The 22,348-nt window shown below is 34.6% G+C and overlaps 1 protein-coding gene across 1 annotated transcript; it reads left to right on the forward strand.

The window, feature by feature from the left end:
• Nucleotides 1–725: 725 nt before the first annotated feature.
• HemK1 (HemK methyltransferase 1) lies at nucleotides 726–6,826 on the forward strand. Its single transcript, XM_075293974.1, has 3 exons — nucleotides 726–1,027; nucleotides 1,103–1,623; nucleotides 6,318–6,826. The coding sequence occupies exons 1-3, from the start codon at nucleotides 824–826 to the stop codon at nucleotides 6,556–6,558; spliced, it is 966 nt and encodes a 321-aa protein (XP_075150089.1). The 5' UTR covers nucleotides 726–823; the 3' UTR covers nucleotides 6,559–6,826.
• Nucleotides 6,827–22,348: the final 15,522 nt, after the last annotated feature.

The raw sequence follows: 22,348 nt of genomic DNA on the forward strand, positions 1-22,348 counted from the left end.
ATGTCTTTGCTAAATTAAAGTCGTTGGCAATACTAAAACCAAACAAAAATTAAATGGGACCTTCATAGCTTGACTTATTCTGTTCACGTGTTCTACGCCGTCCAGACAACATTGTTCATGTCGCATATATCTCAAATATTGGCTACACTATAAGTTATACTCGGAAATAGAAAATCGCAACACTCGCTTCATAAACATATTACAAATCTGGAAGCAACAAAAGTTATTAACGTCAAAAGCAAACAGCCTACCAAAACCCAAAAAGCTGAAATATTTTAAACTTTTTTTGACGCTTCGGCGCCAAGCTTACATTTATTGTGTGCAGGCTCATATAATTACGTGTACTTGAACATTTTTCAAAGCGAAGAATTAAGCGGCATATTCATTGTGTGTCGGCGTTTACTTACATCCGACAATTCTTAGCGTTTGGCCACACTGTAAGATTCTTTACAAACACAGGCATTCTGTCCGGAAAACCTTATAGTCTGAACGAAACATTCAATAAATACAGGAAGAGCGTTTTTCAAAAGCGACACCAGATTATGAAGCCGCCGAGTGGCGGCGGTTTCATTCTCTGCTCTGATTTGTATGTATTGAGATATTAAGATTTTATGTACTGCAAATCTTGAGCTCCGAATTGTCTTACAAACCTCTTGGGCAATCGATGACGCTTCACGTCATTATTCAGTGGAACGAACGACGAATCTTGACAGCCGCTTGCTGCGACGTTGGCGTAGAATTCAATTTGGCAGTTGCTTGTTACTAAATAACTAAATCATTTTTGTTTTCATTGGATAAGTTATTAATTAAAATTGTTGCAACGATGTACAAATTAACAGTGCTGCGCCATGTTGCAAAAAGAGTGAATCCCACGGATGTATCGTGGCCAATACGACAACTATCAGGGCAAAACGTTTATGTGTCCAAAGCAATAGAAGGTTGGGATGAAAAATTACGTTCATCTGGAGTAGGGGATATCGATTTTAATTTGAAATGTATTGTGGCAAAGGTTTTGCAGAGAAAATTTGTAAGTAACTAATTGGATTATGTGGATGGCAAAGCTTTTATGTAATCTATTTGACCTTCTCCTTCGCTCGAACAGAATACATTGAAGAGCTACCACGATGTTCAATTTGACCAAAAGCAATTAGAGGAGTTTGAACGTTTGTGTGAGGCACGATGTGCACGCATGCCTTTGCAGCATATTGTTGGCGAATGGGATTTTATGGACATTACCTTGAAGACATCCCCTACAGTATTTATACCAAGGCCAGAAACAGAGGAGTTTGTTTCGAAAGTAATAGATGTTTATCGCAATATCACGGAACCCGTTGATATGTTGGAAGTTGGCTGCGGCTCTGGAGCTATGTCTCTGGCTATACTACATACGTTGCCGAATTTCAATAGCACGGCTGTGGAACGTAGCAAAGCAGCTACAGCTTTGGCATGGGAGAATGCAAAAATGTTGAATTTACATGACCGTTTTGTGGTTTATAATCATACAACGGCTGAAAACGATTACTTGCCAAAGGAGCTGGATGAACGGAAATTTGATCTTATCATTTCTAATCCGCCTTACGTTAAATCTGAAGAGTTTCCTCTATTACAGCCGGAAGTGAAGTTGTAAGATCCAATATCCCTAAATCAGCATGATATGTTGTTTTGTTGAACTAACCCATCAAATTTACATAAATATGTGTGTTGAGGGTATTTTAATTCCATGTAGTGCTAATACGAAAGTCATCATCCATAGTCGTTAATATGTTAATGGAAATCTGTAAAAACAGTTTTTTTTTTACTTTTTATTCTTTCGCCTTAGCACAACAATGGAATTGAGATATCGAATTTCCCTACCAATGAATAACTAATATTTCCGATTTTATTTGATACCTATTATTAATGCTACCCTGGAAAGTCATCCTTATTTTTTGTACATAAACGTCACCTTTTGTCGTTTGGACTACGGCTTATTTCAAGAGGCTATAATTTGCATTTTGAGCAAAAATGAGAAACAAATTTGAGTTTATTTTCTTATTCAATTTGATTTTAATTAGTATAAAACAAAAATTCATAAAATGGAGGAATTAGTATTAACTTAAATTTATCATTTCCCAATCGACTAAAATACATTTTAGATCGAAAATGAAATTACGCATCGTAATTTTGACGAAGGATGACTGTCTAGGGTTAAATAATAGGATCGAGTTCATTGTTTCCATGCAATGATCATAAATCGCCCGATAAGTATGGTGCAGATATATAGCTGAATTACAAGGGCCATCCTTTTTATAGTCGTCACACTGAATCACTTCGATAAGTAACGCATCATATAAAAATTTGCAAAATCTGAAAAGCTCCGCGAATAAAACTACGAAATTGATCACCGTTCTCAGACGGTCCTACAGACCAAGGCAGACACAGGGTTTGGAACTGAGAGCCCGAACTTGCAGTATATTTATTTCCTGAAAAACTCGAAATATACAAACAAATCCAAAGGCTACAGCAACAATCCTAACCCTAAGGTTCTTGGTGTGACGTTTGATAGTCTGTTCCTCTTTGGTAAACACGCGGAAATGGTAGCTAAGAACGTTGGAAGTAGAAACAAGATCCTGAAGGCACTGGCTGGTGACACCCCCAGGTGTGCCTTCGATACAAAAGACCTACGAGTCTATTGGCCGTCCCCTTATCGATTATGCAGACCCTGTTTGGACTCCCAGTATTAGCGATACCCAAATGGAGAAGTCTCCAGACGGTGCAAAATACTTCGTTGCAGATTGCCACTGGATGTCTCTCTAAGACACCAGAACAGCATCTGCAACATGAGGCCAAAATGCTATCGGTGAGGCAACACTGGACCCACCTCACCCAACAGCACCTGATAAAGTGCAGGGGGATAAACAACCCAAAACATGCCACATCCAGGAGGGTACCAACTGAAAGAAACAAGCCCATTCGGTTTGATTTTAGAAGGGATATTCGGTCAATGGTCGGCGATGACAGTGATGGGGGAATAAGGACGGCATTGAGGGCGGTGCACACGGCAGCGGTTCAGAAGGCAATAGACTCCTATTAGTGCAGCGTCGCCTCACATCACGAGGCATCTCTTCGCGTGTCCTGCAAAGCCGACAGACCTGACACATATTTCACTCTGGACTCATCCAGTAGAGGCAGCTCGCTTCCTCGAGCTGGATGTTGATGCTTAAATGTATAACCCGTATAATTTGTTTGTTTTGTCTTTTCCCTATTTGTTTGTTTTATTTAATACATAAATTCCTAGGGGCTACAACAACAACTAAAATTGTCCAATAATTTATTAGCCTACAAACTAAGAAAAAAACATGAGGAAAGGGGCGATTTATTTTTCAACATAGTCACCTTTGTACGTAAAAATACGTTTTCCGGAGGCCATGAAGGCATTGATGTTTTTAAGTGTAGTGTCCTAAACAGTCTCACAGAGCAAGGATAATACCTAGGATTAGACATCAGCTCGTAGCCTTCAAATTTTTATGCTTACAAAATTTTTGGAAAAAACGAGTTTTCAATTACTAAAAATTCGACTTTCGAAGTAAGAAACTTTTCTGCATAATCTTATTTTCGTGCCCGATTCCATGTTAAGCTCAATGACAAGATACCTCCTTTTTATAGCCGAGTCCGAACGGCGTTCCACATTGCTGTGAAACCACTTAGAGAAGCTTTGAAACTCTTAGAAATATCACCAGCATTACTGAAGTGGAATAATCCACCGCCGAAAAAACTTTTTGGTGTTCGGTCGAAGCAGGAATCTAACCCACGACCTTGTGTATGCCAGGGGATCGTTGGTGTTAACTTCTGACACGTTTCTTGCCCCAAGACTGCTTCTTGGGGACCTGTCTTATGTGTGGTTCTGCTAGACTGTTCCAGGAAGTGTCCTAAAGTGTGAATATACCCCGTCAATGGCAACGCCATGTTAAAGTGACCGGTCCCTTTCATACGTTTTGATCTGGGGAACTAGAGCTGACCGTACATCCTAGGGACTAGTAATTTACCGTTCCTAGCGATAACCTATTTTCTCGTAGGGTTGTTAGGCAAAATTTGAATGTCGAATGTCGGCCGGTAATAAAAACTAGGTACGCAATTTTTATACCCTCCACCATAGGATGGAGGCATATTAACTTCGTCATTCCGTTTGTAACACATCTAAAAATTGCTCTCAGACCCCATAAAGTATATATATTCTGGGGTCTGAGTCAATCTAGCTTTGTCCGTCCGTCCGTCTGTTGAAATCAAGCTAACTTTCGAACGAAATAAACTATCGACTTGAAACTTGGCACAAGTAATTGTTATCGATGTAGGTCGCATGGTATTGCAAATGGGCCATATCGGTCCACTTTTACGTATAGCCCCCATGTAAACGAACCCCCAAATTTGGCTTGGGGATCCTCTAAGAGAAGCAAATTTCATCCGATCCGGCTGAAATTTTGTACATGGTGTTAGTATATGGTCTCTAATAAGCATGCAAAAAGTGGTCCACATCGGTCCATATTTATATATAGCCTCCATATAAACCGATCCCCCGATTTGGCTTGCGGAGCCTCTAGGAGAACCAAATTTCATCCGATCCGGCTGAAATTTGGTACATGGTGTTAGTATATGGTCTCTAATGACCATGCAAAAATTGGCCCACATCGGTCATAATTATTTATAGCCCCCATATAAACCGATCACCAGATTTGTCCTCTGGAGACTCTTGGAAGACCAAAATTCATCTGATTCAGTTGAAATTTAGTACGTAGTGTTAATATATGGCCTCAAACGCCAATGCAAAAATTGGTCGAAATCGGTCCATAATTATATATAGCCCCCATATAAACCGATCCCCAGATTTGACCTCCGGAGCCCCTTGGCAGAGCAAAATTCAACCGATTCGGTTGAAATTTGGTACGTGATGTTAGTATATGGTATCCAACAACCATGCAGGAATTGGTTCATATCAGTCCATAATTATATGTAGCATCCATATAAACCGATCCCCAGATTTGACCTCCGGTGCCTTTTGGAGAAGCAAAATTCATCCGATCTGGTTGAAATTCGGTACGTGGTGGTAGTATATGATATTTAACAACCATGCCAAAAGTGGTTCATATCAGGCCATAATCATATAAAGCCCCCATATAAACCGGTCCCGAGATTTGGTTTTGGAGCCACTTAGAGGAGCAAATTTTATTCGAGTCAGTTGAAATTTGGTACATTGTGCTAGTATATGGCCTTTAACAACCAATCACACAAAAATTGACCCATATCAAGTTCATAATTATATATAGCCCCCATATAAGCGACCCCCATATTTCATTTCTGGCTCTCTACGTACCGTGCAAAAGTCCATATCGATTCGTAATTATTTGTAGACTTACCTATACATACCTTTTTTGTCTAATATATACCACGTATGGACTAACTCACAATTTAGAAAACGATGTTAAGAAGTAATTCGATTGTGGATGACAGTCTTTCGTAGAAGTTTCTACGCAATTCATGGTGGAGGGTACATAAGATTCGGCCTGGCCGAACTTACGGCCGTATATACTTGTTCTTTGTTCTTTTGTTACAAATTTTGTTTCGCCGGAGTCGGAGTCGAACAAAATTTATACGACTCCGGCTCCGACTCCACAGCTCTGGTTGTTAGGCAAAATTTGAAAGTCGAATGTCGGTAATAAAAACTAGGTACGCAATTTTTATAGCCTCCACCATATGATGGAGGCATATTAACTGTGTCATTCCGTTTGTAACACATCTAAAAATTGCTCTCACACCCCATAAAGTATATATATTCTGGGTCCTGAAATTTTGAGTCAATCTAGCTTTGTCCGTCCGTCCGTCTGTTGAAATCAAGCTAACTTTCGAACGAAATAAGCTATCAACTTGAAACTTGGGATTGCAAATGGGTCTTATCGGACCACTTTTACATATAGCTCCCATATAAACCAACCCTCAGATTTGGCTTTCGGAGGCTCTTGGTGGAGCAATATTCATCCGATCCGGTCGAAATTTGTTACGTGATGTAAGTCTGTTGTCTCAAACAACCATGCAAACATTGGCCATATCGGTCCATAATTATATATAGAAGATTTAAGATACCTTGCCGTCGGCAAGTGCTACCACAACACAAGCAATTCAACTATGTATGATTGTCTTTAGTAAAATTTTCTAGGCAATCCATGATGGAGGGTACATAAGATTCTTACTGGCCAAACTTATGACTGTATATGCATGTTTCTTTATTATTAATATACCCATAAAAGTTTAAAATAAATTTTAAAATATTCTTTTTTAAATTTCAGATATGAAAATTTGAATGCCTTAGATGGTGGACCAGATGGTTTACGTATTGCTCGCTTAGTTTTCGATTGTGCTTGTAAACATTTGAAACCTGGTGGTAAAATGTGGCTGGAATTGGGCAATGATCATCCACCCTTGGTGAAGACCATAATGAATCTACAATATGAAGGAAGACTAAAATTCATAGCCAGTTACGATGATCAATATAAACGTAATCGCTTTGTGGAAATAGAAAAGATATAAACGACGCTCTGTAACTCTGTAACAATAGTGATACTATAGACAAGGATTAGGAATTATTAGCTTTATGCGCAAGCTCACAATGTGATAGTATTGAAAACACGATGAAATAATATTCAGGGAAAGTACAAAAAACCACTATAAGCTTATGATTGTTTGTTCCACTAATGTTGATGGTATGCAATAAGTATTGTAATCAAAGCATTTAAAAAATGCTTTTTAAATAATAAAAAGAGACGCTTAACTTAGTCAGCTAAAACAATTGAGATTAGACGCCAAATGGTTTCACTACAATAGTATGATTTAAAAAGGTAAGGGAAGTGTCAAAATATGCTGAGCAAAAGGCATAGCTCAAGGAATGAGTCGAATATGGGTAAAGAATGCCATGCTGTTGACGAGGAATACAACTTTTTACAAAATGTAATTCCAATGGATCCCGTGGAAATATAAGTTTTCAGGTATTAATTAAGGTCCCAGAGATTAACAAAATTAAGTTGAGGGAAAATTTTGAGAATGCAGAGCTTTAGTCGGTACATAGAATGTGGCGCCGACATCCGATTCTGATTGAGTTATACTCAAGGGTGCAGTTTGTTGCAATCAAAAGTATAAAATCGATAGATAAGATAGCCAGCTTGCAAAAAATTCTTTATATAAAAGTAAGTGAAGCATATAGTCGGGCAAGGTCGACTATATTACACCTTTCACCGCTATGTATATCAACATTTTTGATACCATCTTAACTTCTTACAATTTGTTGGGAGCTATATAAAAATTTATATTTCCATATACAAATATTTAAATATGAACAGATTTGGACATCATTTTTTATACTTCTACAAAATCGTAGGATAAAATTTAAATTGGGTAACGCCACACTGCACCACTTTGTAGATCTAAATTTTCGATGCCATATCACATCCGTCAAATGTGTTGGGTGCTATATATAAATGTTTGTCCCAAATACATACATTTAAATATCACTCGATCTGGACAGAATTTGATAGACTTCTACAAAATCTATAGACTCGAAATTTAAGTCGGCTAATGCACTAGGGTGGAACACAATGTTAGTAAAAACAAGTATATACGGCCGTAAGTTCGGCCAGGCCGAAGCTTATGTACCCTCCACCATGGATTGCGTAGAAACTTCTACTGAAGACTGTCATCCACAATCGAATTACTTGGGTTGCGGTAAAACTTGCCGATGGCAAGGTATCTTAAAACTTCCTAACACCGTAATATATATGTACCACATAGTCCATACGTGGTATATATTAAACTAAAAAAGGCCGATTAAATACCTATATAATTAAGTTTAAAGTTTCTATAGAAATACAATTTTGACAAAATAAAATTTTGACAACATTTTCTATAGAAGTAAAATTTGGAAAAAAATTTCTATAGAAATACAATTTGGAAAAATTTTTCTATAGAAATAAAATTTCGACAAAATTATCTATAGAAATAAAATTTTGACAAAATTTTCTATAGAAATAACATTTTGACAATGTTTTCTATAAAAATAAAATTTTGGTAGATTAATTTTGGCTCGAGTGGCAACCATGAATACGAACCGATATGGACCAATTTTTTTGTGTTTGGGGATCGGCTATATATAACTATAGACCGATATGGACCAATTTTGGCATGGATATTAGCGGCCTTATACTAACACCACATTGCAAATTTCAACCGGATCGGATGAATTTTGCTCCTCCAAGAGGCTCCGGAAATCAAATCTGGGGAACGGTTTATATGGGGGCTATATATAATTATGGACCGATGTGGACCAATTCTTGCGTGTTTGTTAGAGACCACATTCTAACACCATGTTCCAAATTTCAACCGGATCGGATGAATTTTGCTCCTCCAAGAGGCTCCGGAGGACAAATCTAGGAATCGATTTATATGGGGCATATATATATATATATATATATATATATATATATATATATATATATATATATATATATATATATATATATATATATATATATATATATATATATATATATATATATATATATATATATATATATATATATATATATATATATATATATATATATATATATATATATATATATATATATATATATATATATATATATATATATATATATATATATATATATATATATATATATATATATATATATATATATATATATATATATATATATATATATATATATATATATATATATATATATATATATATATAATTATGGACCTATGTGGACCAATTTTTGCATGGTTGTTAGAAACCATATACTACCACCATGTACCAAATTTCAGCCGGATCGGATGCAATTTGGTTCTCTTAGAGGCTCCGCAAGCCAAATCGGGGATCGGTTTATATGGGGGCTATATGTAATTATGGACCGATATGGACCAATTTTTTGCATGGTCATTAGAGAACATATACCAATACCATGTACCAAATTTCAGCCGGATCGGATGAAATTTGTTTCTCTTAGGGGCTCCGCAAGCCAAATCGGGGGATCGGTTTATATGGGGGCTATATATAATTATGGACCTATGTGGACCAATTTTTGCATGGTTGTTAGAAACCATATACTACCACCATGTACCAAATATCAGCCGGATCGGATGCAATTTGGTTCTCTTAGAGGCTCCGCAAGCCAAATTGGGGGATCGGTTTATATGGGGGCTATATGTAATTATGGACCGATATGGACCAATTTTTGCATGGTTGTTAGATACCATATACTAACACCATGTACCAAATTTCAGCCGGATCGGATGAAATTTGCTTCTGTTAGAGCAATCGCAAGCCAAATTTGAGGGTCCGTTTATATGGGGGTATACGTAAATGTGGACCGTTATGGCCCATTTGCAATACCATCCGACCTAAAATAACAACTACTTGTGCGAAGTTGCAAGTCGATAGCTTGTTTCGTTCGGAAGTTAGCGTGATTTTAACAGACGGACTTGCTCAGATCGACTCAGAATTTCACCACGACCCAGAATATATATACTTTATGGGGTCTTAGAGCAATATTTCGATGTGTTACAAACGCAATGACAAAGTTAATATACCCCCATCCTATGGTAGAGGGTACAAAAATATGGGAAACATTTAAATCTGAAGCAATTTTAAGGAAACTTCGCAAAAGTTTATTTATGATTTATCGCTCGATATATATGTATTAGAAGTTTAGGAAAATTAGAGTCATTTTTACAACTTTTCGACTAAGCAGTGGCGATTTTACAAGGAAAATGTTGGTATATTGACCATTTGTGTCGAAATCAGAAAAACATATATATGGGAGCTATATCTAAATCTGAACCGATTTCAACCAAATTTGGAACGCATAGCTACAATGCTAATTGTACTCCCTGTGCAAAATTTCAACTAAATCGGAGTTAAAAATTGACCTCTGTGGTCATATGAGTGTAAATCGGGCGAAAGCTATATATGGGAGATATATCTAAATCTGAACCGATTTCAACCAAATTTGGCACACATAGCTAGCTACAAGCTAATTCTACTCCCTGTGCAAAATTTCAACTAAATCGGACTAAAAAATTGGCCTCTGTGGTCATATAAGTGTAAATCGGGCGAACGATATATATGGGAGCTATATCTAAATCTGAACCGATTTCAACCAAATTTGGCAAACTTGACTGCACTACTAATTGTACTCCTAGTGTAAAATTTCAACCAAATTGGGGTAAAACTTTGGCTTCTGGGACCGTATTAGTCAATATCGGGCGAAAGATATATATGGGAGCTATATTTAAATCTGAACCGATTTCAATAAAATTTGGCACACATGACTGCACTACTAATTGTACTCCTAGTGCAAAATTTCAACCAAATTGGGGTAAAACTCTGGCTTCTGGGACCGTATTAGTCCATATCGGGCGAAAGATATATATGGGAGCTATATCTAAATCTGAACCGATTTCTTCCAAAATCAATAGGTTTCTATTCTGAGCCAAAACACATACTTGTGCCAAATTTGAAGTCAATTGGACTACAACTGCGACCTAGACTTTGATTACAAAAATGTGTTCACGGATAGACGGACATGGCTATATCGACTCAGGAGCCCACCCTGAGCATTTTTGCCAAAGACACCATGTGTCTATCTCGTCTCCTTCTGGGTGTTGCAAACATATGCACTAACTTATAATACCCTGTTCCACAGTGTGGCACAGGGTATAAACAGGGCAAGTTAATATATTGGGAAGATTTATTCCATTACAAGCAATTCTGTTATGATATTTGGGAGCAGTTTTACTACAGGGCTACGAAGGTATGCCTCATCATCTGGTCATATATTTTATTATCCACTCCGTACCCATAGTTATTCCATTAATGGGGAACATATTCTACCACGCCACATGGCCTTGGACCAATTCTCTTGATTCTAGTTAGCGTTATTAACTACTGTATTGTTGTGTTTTAATTTCACTGTTGGTCATTTCCTTCCGGTCGCCGAACTTTTGGCTGTGATGTGTTTTTTGCCTGCCAGACCATTCAGACTTATTTCCTGCCTGCCTCGCTGTGTTTGTTGTTTGTGGTCATGTCCAAGCTTTGAAAATGATTTAATGTTTTAGTTTTGTTTTTACTTTTAACAATTTTCTTTTTTTTTTCTTCTTGACAATTTTTTGCTGATCTTTCGATAATTACATGTCTTCACTTCAAGGTTTTGGTATTAATTTGGGGCCAATGACGCGTTATCTGCGTCCACTAGGATAAGTTAGAAATTGAAGTGGGCAGTAGTCCTTGATTGCAGACCCTAAACAAGTTATATCGAGGGGATACAGTTACAGGGGGGCTATGAGCTATGAGTATTACCTCTGATACCACAGTATTGCAAGAGTAGTTTACTTTAATATAGTACACTGAAAAAAAAAATATTGTGGTGAGGCGAAAAAGTTCATGTCCTTAAAATGCGATATTTGTTTAGCATAGAAGACTCATTTCTCGGATATAATTTTTTTTTCTTGTCCAAAGGTCGATAAACTTCTCAGTGAACTCGTTTTATCCTTATAGTTAAGTGATTCGACTTACACTGAAAAAAATATTTACGTGATATTAAAGGTTACGCATACTAAATTTTAGGATGCCAAATTTACAAACTATTAACCCTCTAATGCCCCAAATTTTTTTACCAGATGATTAAATTTTCAATGTTAACGACACGAAAGCAAGAAACTAAACAAGAAAAATGTATACGGTAAAATGCAGTATATGCTGCAAAGCCTCTTGAACAGTTTTAACTAAGTTTTCTTTTTATTTTACCCATTTTTGTTGTCTTAAGGTGTGTTTTACTAAAAGCTTCCTTATAAAATGAAGACCGCCTAAAGGCGGGCTTGGGTATTAGAGGGTTAAGTATAAATTTCTTTAAAATAATGAAATTTTAATTAGAATTAAGTTTATAATCTTTGCTTCCAGAAATCATAGAATTTTGGGTCCCTTCGTTAAAGTCGTATGTCTTTGAACTAAGGCAAATTTTCCTTAAAATAAAGAAGCAAATTTTTAATTTTACGAAATCATCCTTAAATTGACTGAAATATTGAATCTTTAGATTAAAATAAAAACGCCTCAAATATAAGCTAATACTTATTTGAGGATTTTACATCTTTGGTTTAAAGTTGATTTTTTGGAATTAAAAAAATATTTTTTACTTTGAGGTAATTGTTGTAATTTGGATTTTTAAACTGGTAAATCCTCAAAATAAATCTTAGCTTATATTTGAAGCGTTTTAACCCATTATCGCCCTTTGTCCCCATATGAGGACACCTGTTTAAAGTCAAACAACTATAAGCTACCCGTTATTGTTGTATTTATACCAGGCGCCACACTGTGGAACAGGGTATTATAAGTTAGTGCATATGTTTGCAACACCCAGAAGGAGACGAGATAGACACATGGTGTCTTTGGCAAAAATGCTAAGGGTGGTCTGTCGGTCTGTCTGTGAACACATTTTTGTGATCAAAGTCTAGGTCGCAGTTTTAGTCCCATCGACTTCAAATTTGACACAAGTATGTGTTTTGGCTCAGAATGGGTCCCTATTGATTTTGGAAGAAATCGGATCAGATTTAGATATAGCTCCCATATATATTTCGCCCGATATGGACTTATATGGCCCCAGAAGTCATTGTTTTACCCTGATTTGCGTAAATTTTTGCACAAGAAGAACAATTAGTACTATAGTCAAGTGTGCCAAATTTTATTGAAATCGTTTCAGATTTAGATATAGCTGCCATATATATCTTTCGCCCGATATGGACTAATATGGTCCCAGAAGCCAGAGTTTTACCCCAATTTGGTTGAAATTTTGCACTAGGCAACAATTAAAAGTGTTGTCAAGTGTGCCAAATTTTAGTGAAATCGGTTCAGATTTAGATATAGCTCCCATATATGTCGTTCACCCGATTTACACTCATATGACCACAGTGGCCAATTTTTTACTCCGATTTACTTGAAATTTTGCACAGGAAGTAGAACTAACAATACAACTGTCTGTTCCAAATTTGGTTGAAATCGGTTCAGATTTAGATATAGCTCCCATATATAGCTTTCGCCCGATTTACACTCATATGACCACAGAGGCCAATTTTTTACTCCGATTTAGTTGACATTTTGCACCGGGGGTAGAATTAGCATTGTAGCTATGCGTGCCAAATTTGGTTGAAATCGGTTCAGATTTAGATATAGCTCCCATATATATGTTTTTCTGATTTCGACAAAAATGGTCAAAATACCAACATTTTCCTTGTAAAATCGCCACTGCTTAGTCGAGAAGTTGTAAAAATGACTCTAATTTTCCTAAACTTCTAATACATATATATCGAGCGATAAAACATAAATAAACTTTTACGAAGTTTCCTTAAAATTGCTTCAGATTTAAATGTTTCACATATTTATTATACCCTCCATCATAGGATGGGGGTATATTAACTTTGTCATTCCGTTTGTAACACATCGAAATATTGCTCTAAGACCCCATAAAGTATATATATTCTGGGTCGTGGTGAAATTCTGAGTCGATCTAAGCATGTCCGTCCGTCCGTCCGTCCGTCCGTCCGTCTGTTGAAATCACGCTAACTTCCGAACGAAACAAGCTATCGACTTGAAACTTGGCGCAAGTAGTTGTTATCGATCTAGGTCGGATGGTATTGAAAATGGGCCATATTGGTCCACTTTTCCGTATAGCCCCCATATAAAGGGACCCTCAGATTTAACTTGTGGAGCCTCTAGCAGAAGCATATTTCATCCGATCCGGCTGAAATTTGGTATATGGTGTTGGTATATGGTCTCTAACAACCATGCAAAAATTGGTCCACATCGGTCCATAATTATATATAGCCCCCATATAAACCGATCCCCAGATTTGGCTTGCGGAGCCTAAAAGAGAAGCAAATTTTATCCGATCAGGCTGAAATTTGGTAGATGGTGTTGGTATATGGTCTGTAACAACCATGCCAAAATTGGTTCACATCGGTCCATAATTATATATAGCCCCCATATAAACCGATCCCCAGATTTGGCTTGCGGAGCCTCAAAGAGAAGAAAATTTCATCCGATCCGGCTGAAATTTGGTACATGATGTTGGTATATGGTCTCTAACAACCATGCAAAAATTGGTCCATATCGGTCCTTAATTATATATAGCCCCTATATAAACCGATCCCCAGATTTGGCTTGTGGAGCCTCTAAGAGAAGCATATTTCATCCGATCCGGCTGAAATTTGGTACATGGTGTTGGTATATGGTCTCTAACAATCATGCAAAAATTGGTCCACATCGGTCCATAATTATATATAGCCCCCATATAAACCGATCCCCAGATTTGGGCTGCGGAGCCTCAAAGAGAAGCAAATTTCATCCGATCCGCCTGAAATTTGGTACATGATATTGGTATATGGTCTCTAACAACCATGCAAAAATTGGTCCACATCGGTTCATAATTATATATAGCCCCCATATAAACCGATCCCCAGATTTGGCTTGCGAAGTATCCAAGAGAACAAATTTCATCCAATCCGGTTGTAATTTGGAACATGGTGTTCGTATATGATCTTTAACAACCGTGCCAGAATTGGTCCATATCGGTCCATAATTACATATAGCCCCCATATAAAACATTCTCCAGATTTGACCTCCGGAGCCTCTTGGAGGAGCAAAATTCATCCGATCCGGTTCAAATTAGGAACGTGGTGTTAGTATATGGTCGCTAACAACCATACTAAAATTGGTCCAATCACACAAAAATTGGTCCATATCGGTTCATAACCATGGTTGCCACTAGAGCCAAAAATAATCTACCCAAATTTTATTTCTATAGAAAATTTTGTCAAAATTTTATTTTTAGAGAAAAGTTTGTTAAAATTTTATTCGGTTCATAATGAAATTTTCATCATTGTAAAAATTTTATTTCTATGGAAAATTTTGTCAAAATTTTATTTCTATAGAAAATTTTGTTCAAATTTTATTCGGTTCATAATCATGGTTGCCACTCGAGCCAAAAATAATCTACCAAGATTTTATTTCTATAGAAAATTTTGTCAAAAGTTTATTTCTATAGAAAATTTTGTTAAAATTTTATTTCAGTAGAAAATGTTGTCAAAATGTTATGTCTACTTTGTCAAACTGAATTATATACGTATTGGATCGATCTTTTTTGATTTAATATATACCACGTATGGACTTACATACAATTTAGAAGATGGTGTTAGGAGGTTTTAAGAAGCCTTGCCATCGGCAAGCGTTACCGCAACTTAAGTAATTCGATTATGGATGGCAGTGTTTAGATGAAGTTTCTACGCAATCCATGATGGAGGGTACATAAGCTTCGGCCTGGCCGAACTTACGGCCGTATATACTTGTTTTTTACTAAAATTGTGTACCACCCTATTGCATTAGCCAACTTAAATTTTGAGTCTATAGATTTTGTAAAAGTCTATAAAATTCTGTCCAAATCAAGTGATATTTAAATGTATGTATTTGGGACACACCTTTGTATATAGAACCCAACACATTTGACGGATGTGAAAGGTATCGAAAATTTAGATCTACAAAGTGGTGCAGGGTATAATATAGTCGCCCGACTTTAGACTTTCCTTACTTGTTTTATGTCAGTTTTTGTTTATAGATCAGATGCAGTAGAAAATCTGGTCTATAAACAAAGACACTTGGTTGCTTTTTATAAACAAGTGTCATTTTCATATTATTATTCGGATAACTTTCGTAAAATATTTTCAAAAATGTTATATTTTTTATTATATGTAATTTAGATAGAACTGTTAAGTTTATTGAAAAAAAGTTTATATGTGTACTACCAGGTAATGGAGGTTTTTGAAGAATTTCATACTTAAACAGCCCAATGTCCCCACATGGGAACACACTTTTTTCTAAAAAGTGTCAGTTTTTTATTTAAATCTTTTTGACAATTTTTTTGTTTGTTTGGCAGTTGTTTACTAAAAGTTTTGCTTGATTATATTTGGCTCAAGTTGCAACCATAGCCATGGATTTTTTGTTTCACTCACTAATACATACTTATTTTAATTTTGGACTTTATTGAAATAAAATTTTGACAAAATTTTCTATAGGAATAAAATGTTGACAAGTTTTTTGTTTGTTTGGTAGTGTTTTTTACTAAAATTTTCTCCAAATTTTGCTTCATTCTTTTTGGCTCAAGTGGCAACCATAGCTATGGATTTTTTGTTACACTCACTAATACATAATTATTTTAATTTTGGACGTTATTGATGTAAGCAAAAATTAAGTGGAGTTAATAGAAATGTGGATAAGAGGACAACATTTTTGGCGGGAACTTTATGAGTTTGTAACTAGCACAATGACAAAAACAACATTAATATACTAACATTAATATACAAGATATACTAAACGATAACTAATACTAGAACTTATAATTAAGTGACCATGGTTACATGCATGTACTGAGTGAGAGAATAAAAAAACAGTACTCACGAGAGATTATAACCCATACTTACTTATAATGGTCTATTCTTTATGTGAACAACATGCATATAAGTACTCAAAAATGCATACAGTTTTGCGTTTTGTGGTACCGACAAACACGTATACAAAAGGCTTTACATTCACAGATTTAAAAATACTAACTTACATGTGTTCCATTAATTGCTAAAGTCGAACAAATTATCAAGCGAATATATAAAACTCCAACAACCTCATATTATGTTAAGCAAAATTTTCTTACTGGAAAAAACCATTTATACTATACTTTTCTTTATCTGATCACTTTACACCACCGCTTTTTTTGTAGATCACTTTTTTATAGATCACTTGTGCAAATAAATAAAACGCACGACGAAACAATAACCCGTACGAAGCAAGCTCAATAAACGAACTAGCGCTTTCGTTGATGGTTATATACAACAAAACCTGTTGATTAAGGAGTGGAAGCGGATACACCTCATTTTAAACTAAAGCAGATAGAAACGGAAACAAAAACACACTCTCCCTCTCTCTTTCTCTCTCACTCGGTATATGTGTATATATTTTTTGTTTTTGGCATGTCGCCTTTAAGTGTTTGCTATATCAGAGATGGCAAAGCAAGAACTGTAGTACTTTTTAGTTTTATTTATATATGTGCGATTCCCATGTAATTTCCCACACACAGAAAATAATGAAAGTTAACTACTACTGACAAAAAATATTGAACCAATACGAAACAATATACAACTTGATTAAGGACAAATTTCTTTAATATAATCAATGTTTAAACTATTTATATTTAGTAGAATATTCATACTTGAAATTTGTGTTTCAGTACACTAATAGAAAAAGTTTCGTTATACTAACGAAATGTGTCGTTAAAAGTCAGCCAATGACACAAATTCGTTAATACAACGAAAGTTTTCGTTCTTATAACGAATTTTCTATTTAACAATGTAACGTTTCGTACTATTAACTATTATTTTTCATTGTATTAATGAAAATGTTTCGTTATATCAATGAACATTTTAAATCTAAATCGCTAAATGTAATTTTCTATAGCACTAACTATATGTGCAAAAAATCATCAAAATCGGTTCAGATTGAGATATAGCTCCCATATATATGTATATCCCGATTTTCCCAAATTTGGCCATAGAACCCTTATTTATTAACCGATCTTACTCAAAGTTGGCTAGATCAAGTCCTATATAGTACTAACGGTATGTGCAAAATTTCATCGAAATCGGTTCAGATGTAGATATAGCTCCCATATATGTATTGCCCGATTTTGAAAAATTTGCCCCTAATAACCTTATGTTTGACCATAGTTGCCTCATTTATTAATCGATCTTACTCAAATTTAGCACAAAGTAATCTCCTAAAATATCAACACCTGCAAAATATAATCCAAATCGGTTAAGATTTAGATATAGCTCCCACATATATGTATCGCCCGTTTTTGAAAAATTTACCCCTTATAACTTAATTTCTGACAATAATAGCCTTATTTAGTACCCGATCTTACTCTAATTTAGCACAAGGTAACCTTCTGTCGTATCAACCAAATCTGGAAAATATGTATAGCCCGTTTTTCAAAAATTTACCCATTATAACTTTATTTCTGACATAATAGCCTTATTTAGTAACCGATCTTACTCTAATTTAGCATAAGGTAACTTTCTGTGGTATCAACCAAATCTGGAAAACATCATCCAAATCTGACATAATAGCCTTATTTAGTAACCGATCTTACTCTAATTTAGCATAAGGTAACTTTCTGTGGTATCAACCAAATCTGGAAAACATCATCCAAATCGGTTCAGATTTAGATATAGCTCCCATATATATGCATCGATCGATTTTCCCAAATTTGGCCATAATACTCTTATTTATTAAGCAATGTTGCTCAAATTTCAAATGTACATGTATTAGCCGATCGTATTTAGACTTACATGTAGCTCTTACATAAATCTATTGTCCTATTTTCAGAAATTTGGATTTATTACCCACATTAATTGAGCGCTTTCCTCTTTTTTAATAATGGACTCAATATTTGTGGCATACTAGGTTCAGAATCAAATATAGCTCCTAATATCTGACATTTCTATTCAGATTGTGATAAAACTCCCATAACCATGTACCCCTTAATGTTCTTAAATGTTGAAATGAGATTTATATTCCAAACATATACCATTGATACCCCCCATAAACAATGTTTACTAATTCAGTAGGGGTGGTTTAGGGTATGATATAGTCGGCCCCGCCTGACTTTCTACTTTACTCACTTGTTTAATAATGAACTCAATATTAGTGACCTATTTTACTAACTCTGTAGATTCAGAATCAACTATAGCTTCTAATATCAGACATTTCTGTTCAGATTGTGATAAAGCTCCCATAAACTTGTACCGCTTAAGTTTCTTAAAAAAGGAAATAGGGTTTTTTCCCAAACCTATTTAAATGATACCCCACAAATGCTTATGTTTGTGTCATTAGAACCGTTCATTGCATTAACGAAAATGTTTCGTTATATCAATGAAAATTTTTCGTTGGTTGACTTTTAATGAAATTTTCTTTGTGTGTAGACATTTCTGCTCAGATTGTGATAAAACTCCCATAACCATGTAATCTTATTTAATCAAAAAATTTAATAGAATTTAGTTCAATTTTCGCACGAGGAAGTTTATTTATAAGAAAGTTCACTGTTTTCTGTGTACTTGATAACGATACACACAAAGAAAATTTCAATTAAAGTCAGCCAACGAAAAGTGTTCATTGCTATAACGAAACATTTTTATTAATACAATGAAAAAATTCGTTAATAGTACGAAATGTTACATTGTTAAACAGAAAATTCTTTATAAGAACGAAAACTTTCGTTGTATTAACGAATTTGTTTCATTGGCTGACTTTTAACGACACATTTCATTAGTATAACGAAACTTTTTCTTTTAGTGTACTGAAACACAAATTTCAAGTATGAATATTCTACTAAATATAAAAAGTTTAAACATTGATTATATTAAAGAAATTTGTCCTTAATCAAGTTGTATATTGTTTCTTATTGGTTCAATATTTTTTGTCAGTAGTAGTTAACTTTCATTATTTTCTGTGTGTGGGAAATTACATGGGAATCGCAGATATATAAATCAAACTAAAAAGTACTACAGTTCTTGCTTTGCCATCTCTGATATAGCAAACACTTAAAGGCGACGTGCCAAAAACAAAAAATATATACTCATATACCGAGTGAGAGAGAAAGAGAGAGAGAGTGTGTTTTTGTTTCCGTTTCTATCTGATTTAGTTTAAAATGAGTTGTATCCGCTTCCACTCCTTAATCAACAGGTTTTGTTGTAGATAACCATCAACGAAAGCGCTAGTTCGTTTATTGAGCTTGTATCGTACGGGTTGTTGTTTCGTCGTGCGTTTCTTTTCGCGGAATTTAGTTGTGTCATTTATTTATTTGCACAAGTGATCTATAAAAAAACGGTGGTGTAAAGTGATCAGATAAAGAAAAGTATAGTATAAATGGTTTATTCCAGTAAGAAAATTTTGCTTAACATAATATGAGGTTGTTGGAGTCTTATATATTCGCTTGATAATTTGTTAGAGTTTAGCAATTAATGGAACACATTTAAGTTAGTATTTTTATATCTGTGAATGTAAAGCCTTTTGTATACGCGTTTGTCGGTACCACAAAACGCAAAACTGTATGCATTTTTGAGTACTAATATACATGTTGCTCACATAAAGCATAGACCATTATAAGTAAGTATGGGTTATACTCTCTCGTGAGTACTGTTTTTTTTATTCTCTGACTCAGTACATGCATGTGACCATGGTCACTCAATTGTATGTTCTAGTATTAGTTATCGTTTAGTATATCTTGTGAATACAAAATGTATATTAATTTTGTTTTTGTCATTGTGCTAGTTACAAACTCATAAAGTTCCCGCCAAAAATGTTGTCCTCTTATTCACATTTCTATTAACTCCACTTAATTTTTGCTTACATCAATAACGTCCACAATTAAAATAATTATGTATTAGTGAGTGTAACAAAAAATCCATAGCTATGGTTGCCACTTGAGCCAAAAAGAATGAAGCAAAATTTGGAGAAAATTTTAGTAAAAAACACTACCAAACAAACAAAAAACTTGTCAAAATTTTATTCCTATAGAAAATTTTGTCAAAAGTTTATTCCTATAGAAAATTTGGTCGAAATTTTATTTCTATCGAAAATTTTGTCAAAATTTTTTTTCTATAGAAATTTTTTTCAAAATTTTATTTCTTTAGAAAATTTTGTTAAAATTTTATTTCTTTAGAAAATTTTGTCAAAATTGTATTTCTATCGAAAATTTTGTCAAATTTTTATTTCTATAGAAAAATTTTTCAAAATTTTATTTCAATAAAGTCCAAAATTAAAATAATTATGTATTAGTGAGTGAAACAAAAAATCCATAGCTATGGCTGCAACTTGAGCCAAAAATAAGCAAGCAAAAATTTTAGTAAACAACTGCCAAACAAACAAAAAACTTGTCAAAAAGATTTAAATAAAAAACTGACGCTTTTTAAAAAAAAGTCAGGTCCCATGTGGGGACATTGGGCTGTTTAAGTATGAAATTCTTCAAAAATCTCCATTACCTGGTAGTATACATATAAACTTTTTTTTTCAATAAACTTAACAGTTTTATCTAATTAATATATAATAAAAAATATAAAATTTTTGAAAATATTTTACGAAAGTTATCCGAATAATAATAAGAATATGACACTTGTTTATCAAATGCAACCAAGTGTCTTTGTTTATAGACCAGATTTTCTACTGCATCTGATCTATAAACAAAAACTGACATAAAACAAGTAAGGAAAGTCTAAAGTCGGGCGACTATATTATACCCTGTACCACTTTGTAGATCTAAATTTTCGATACCATTTCACATCCGTTAAATGTGTTGGGTTCTATATATAAAGATGTGTCCCAAATACATACATTTAAATATCACTCGATCTGGACACAATTTGATAGACTTCTACAAAATCTATAGACTCAAAATTTAAGTCGGCTAATGCACTAGGGTGGAATACAATGTTATTAAAAAAACAAGTAAGTAAAGTCCAAAGTCGGACGGGGCCGACTATATTATACCCTTCACCATTATGTAGACCAAAATGTGTGTTACCATCTCAACTCCTTCAAATTTGTTGGCAGTTATTATCAAGGTTTATATTCCCGATTTGGAGTCAATTTTTTTTACTTATACAAAATCGCTAGAATTAAAAATTAAATCGGCTAACACCCTATAATGAAACACAATGTTACTAAAAAATATGGGAAATATAAAGCTAGAGAAATTTTGATGCAATTGTAGAAAAGAGCATTTATGATTTATCGGGCGATACATATGTATTCGAGATATAGGACAATTTGAGTAATTTTTAAAATTTTTGCTACTCAGCAGTGACGATTTTACAAGGATATTGGTTAAATCTCGTCAAGATATGTGGTCAGTTGTGCGTTGTGATATATTATTTGGCCAATTCGGGCGATATTTCCACAAGTCGGAGCTTTATTTAAAATTCGACCATTCTGCGGAAAGTTTGGCATTACAGTGTGTAGAATATGACTACGATATGGGAAAATCATCACAGAATTTTGTGTAAAATTTGGATATTTTGGCCATATTAGATCAAGATGACACACTTAAATAGCATATTAAATGTGTTCTATGTGGAAACTATCGAGTCAATTGGAGGAAACTCCCATTGAAAATGGGTCTAAAATATGAAACATTCTATCTCAGCAAAAAACGTAAATGTGAGAATAATT

Source organism: Haematobia irritans, chromosome 2 (assembly GCF_050003625.1).
Source record: "Haematobia irritans isolate KBUSLIRL chromosome 2, ASM5000362v1, whole genome shotgun sequence".
Lineage (NCBI taxonomy): Eukaryota > Metazoa > Arthropoda > Insecta > Diptera > Muscidae > Haematobia > Haematobia irritans.

Excerpts from the sequence above, each read along its gene's own strand:
- HemK1 (XM_075293974.1), top strand. The coding sequence starts at position 824 with ATGTACAAATTAACAGTGCTGCGCCATGTTGCAAAAAGAGTGAATCCC. Across the intron at positions 1,028-1,102 it reads AGGTTTTGCAGAGAAAATTT|AATACATTGAAGAGCTACCA; the intron begins GTAAGTAACTAA and ends TCGCTCGAACAG. Across the intron at positions 1,624-6,317 it reads TTACAGCCGGAAGTGAAGTT|ATATGAAAATTTGAATGCCT; the intron begins GTAAGATCCAAT and ends TTTAAATTTCAG.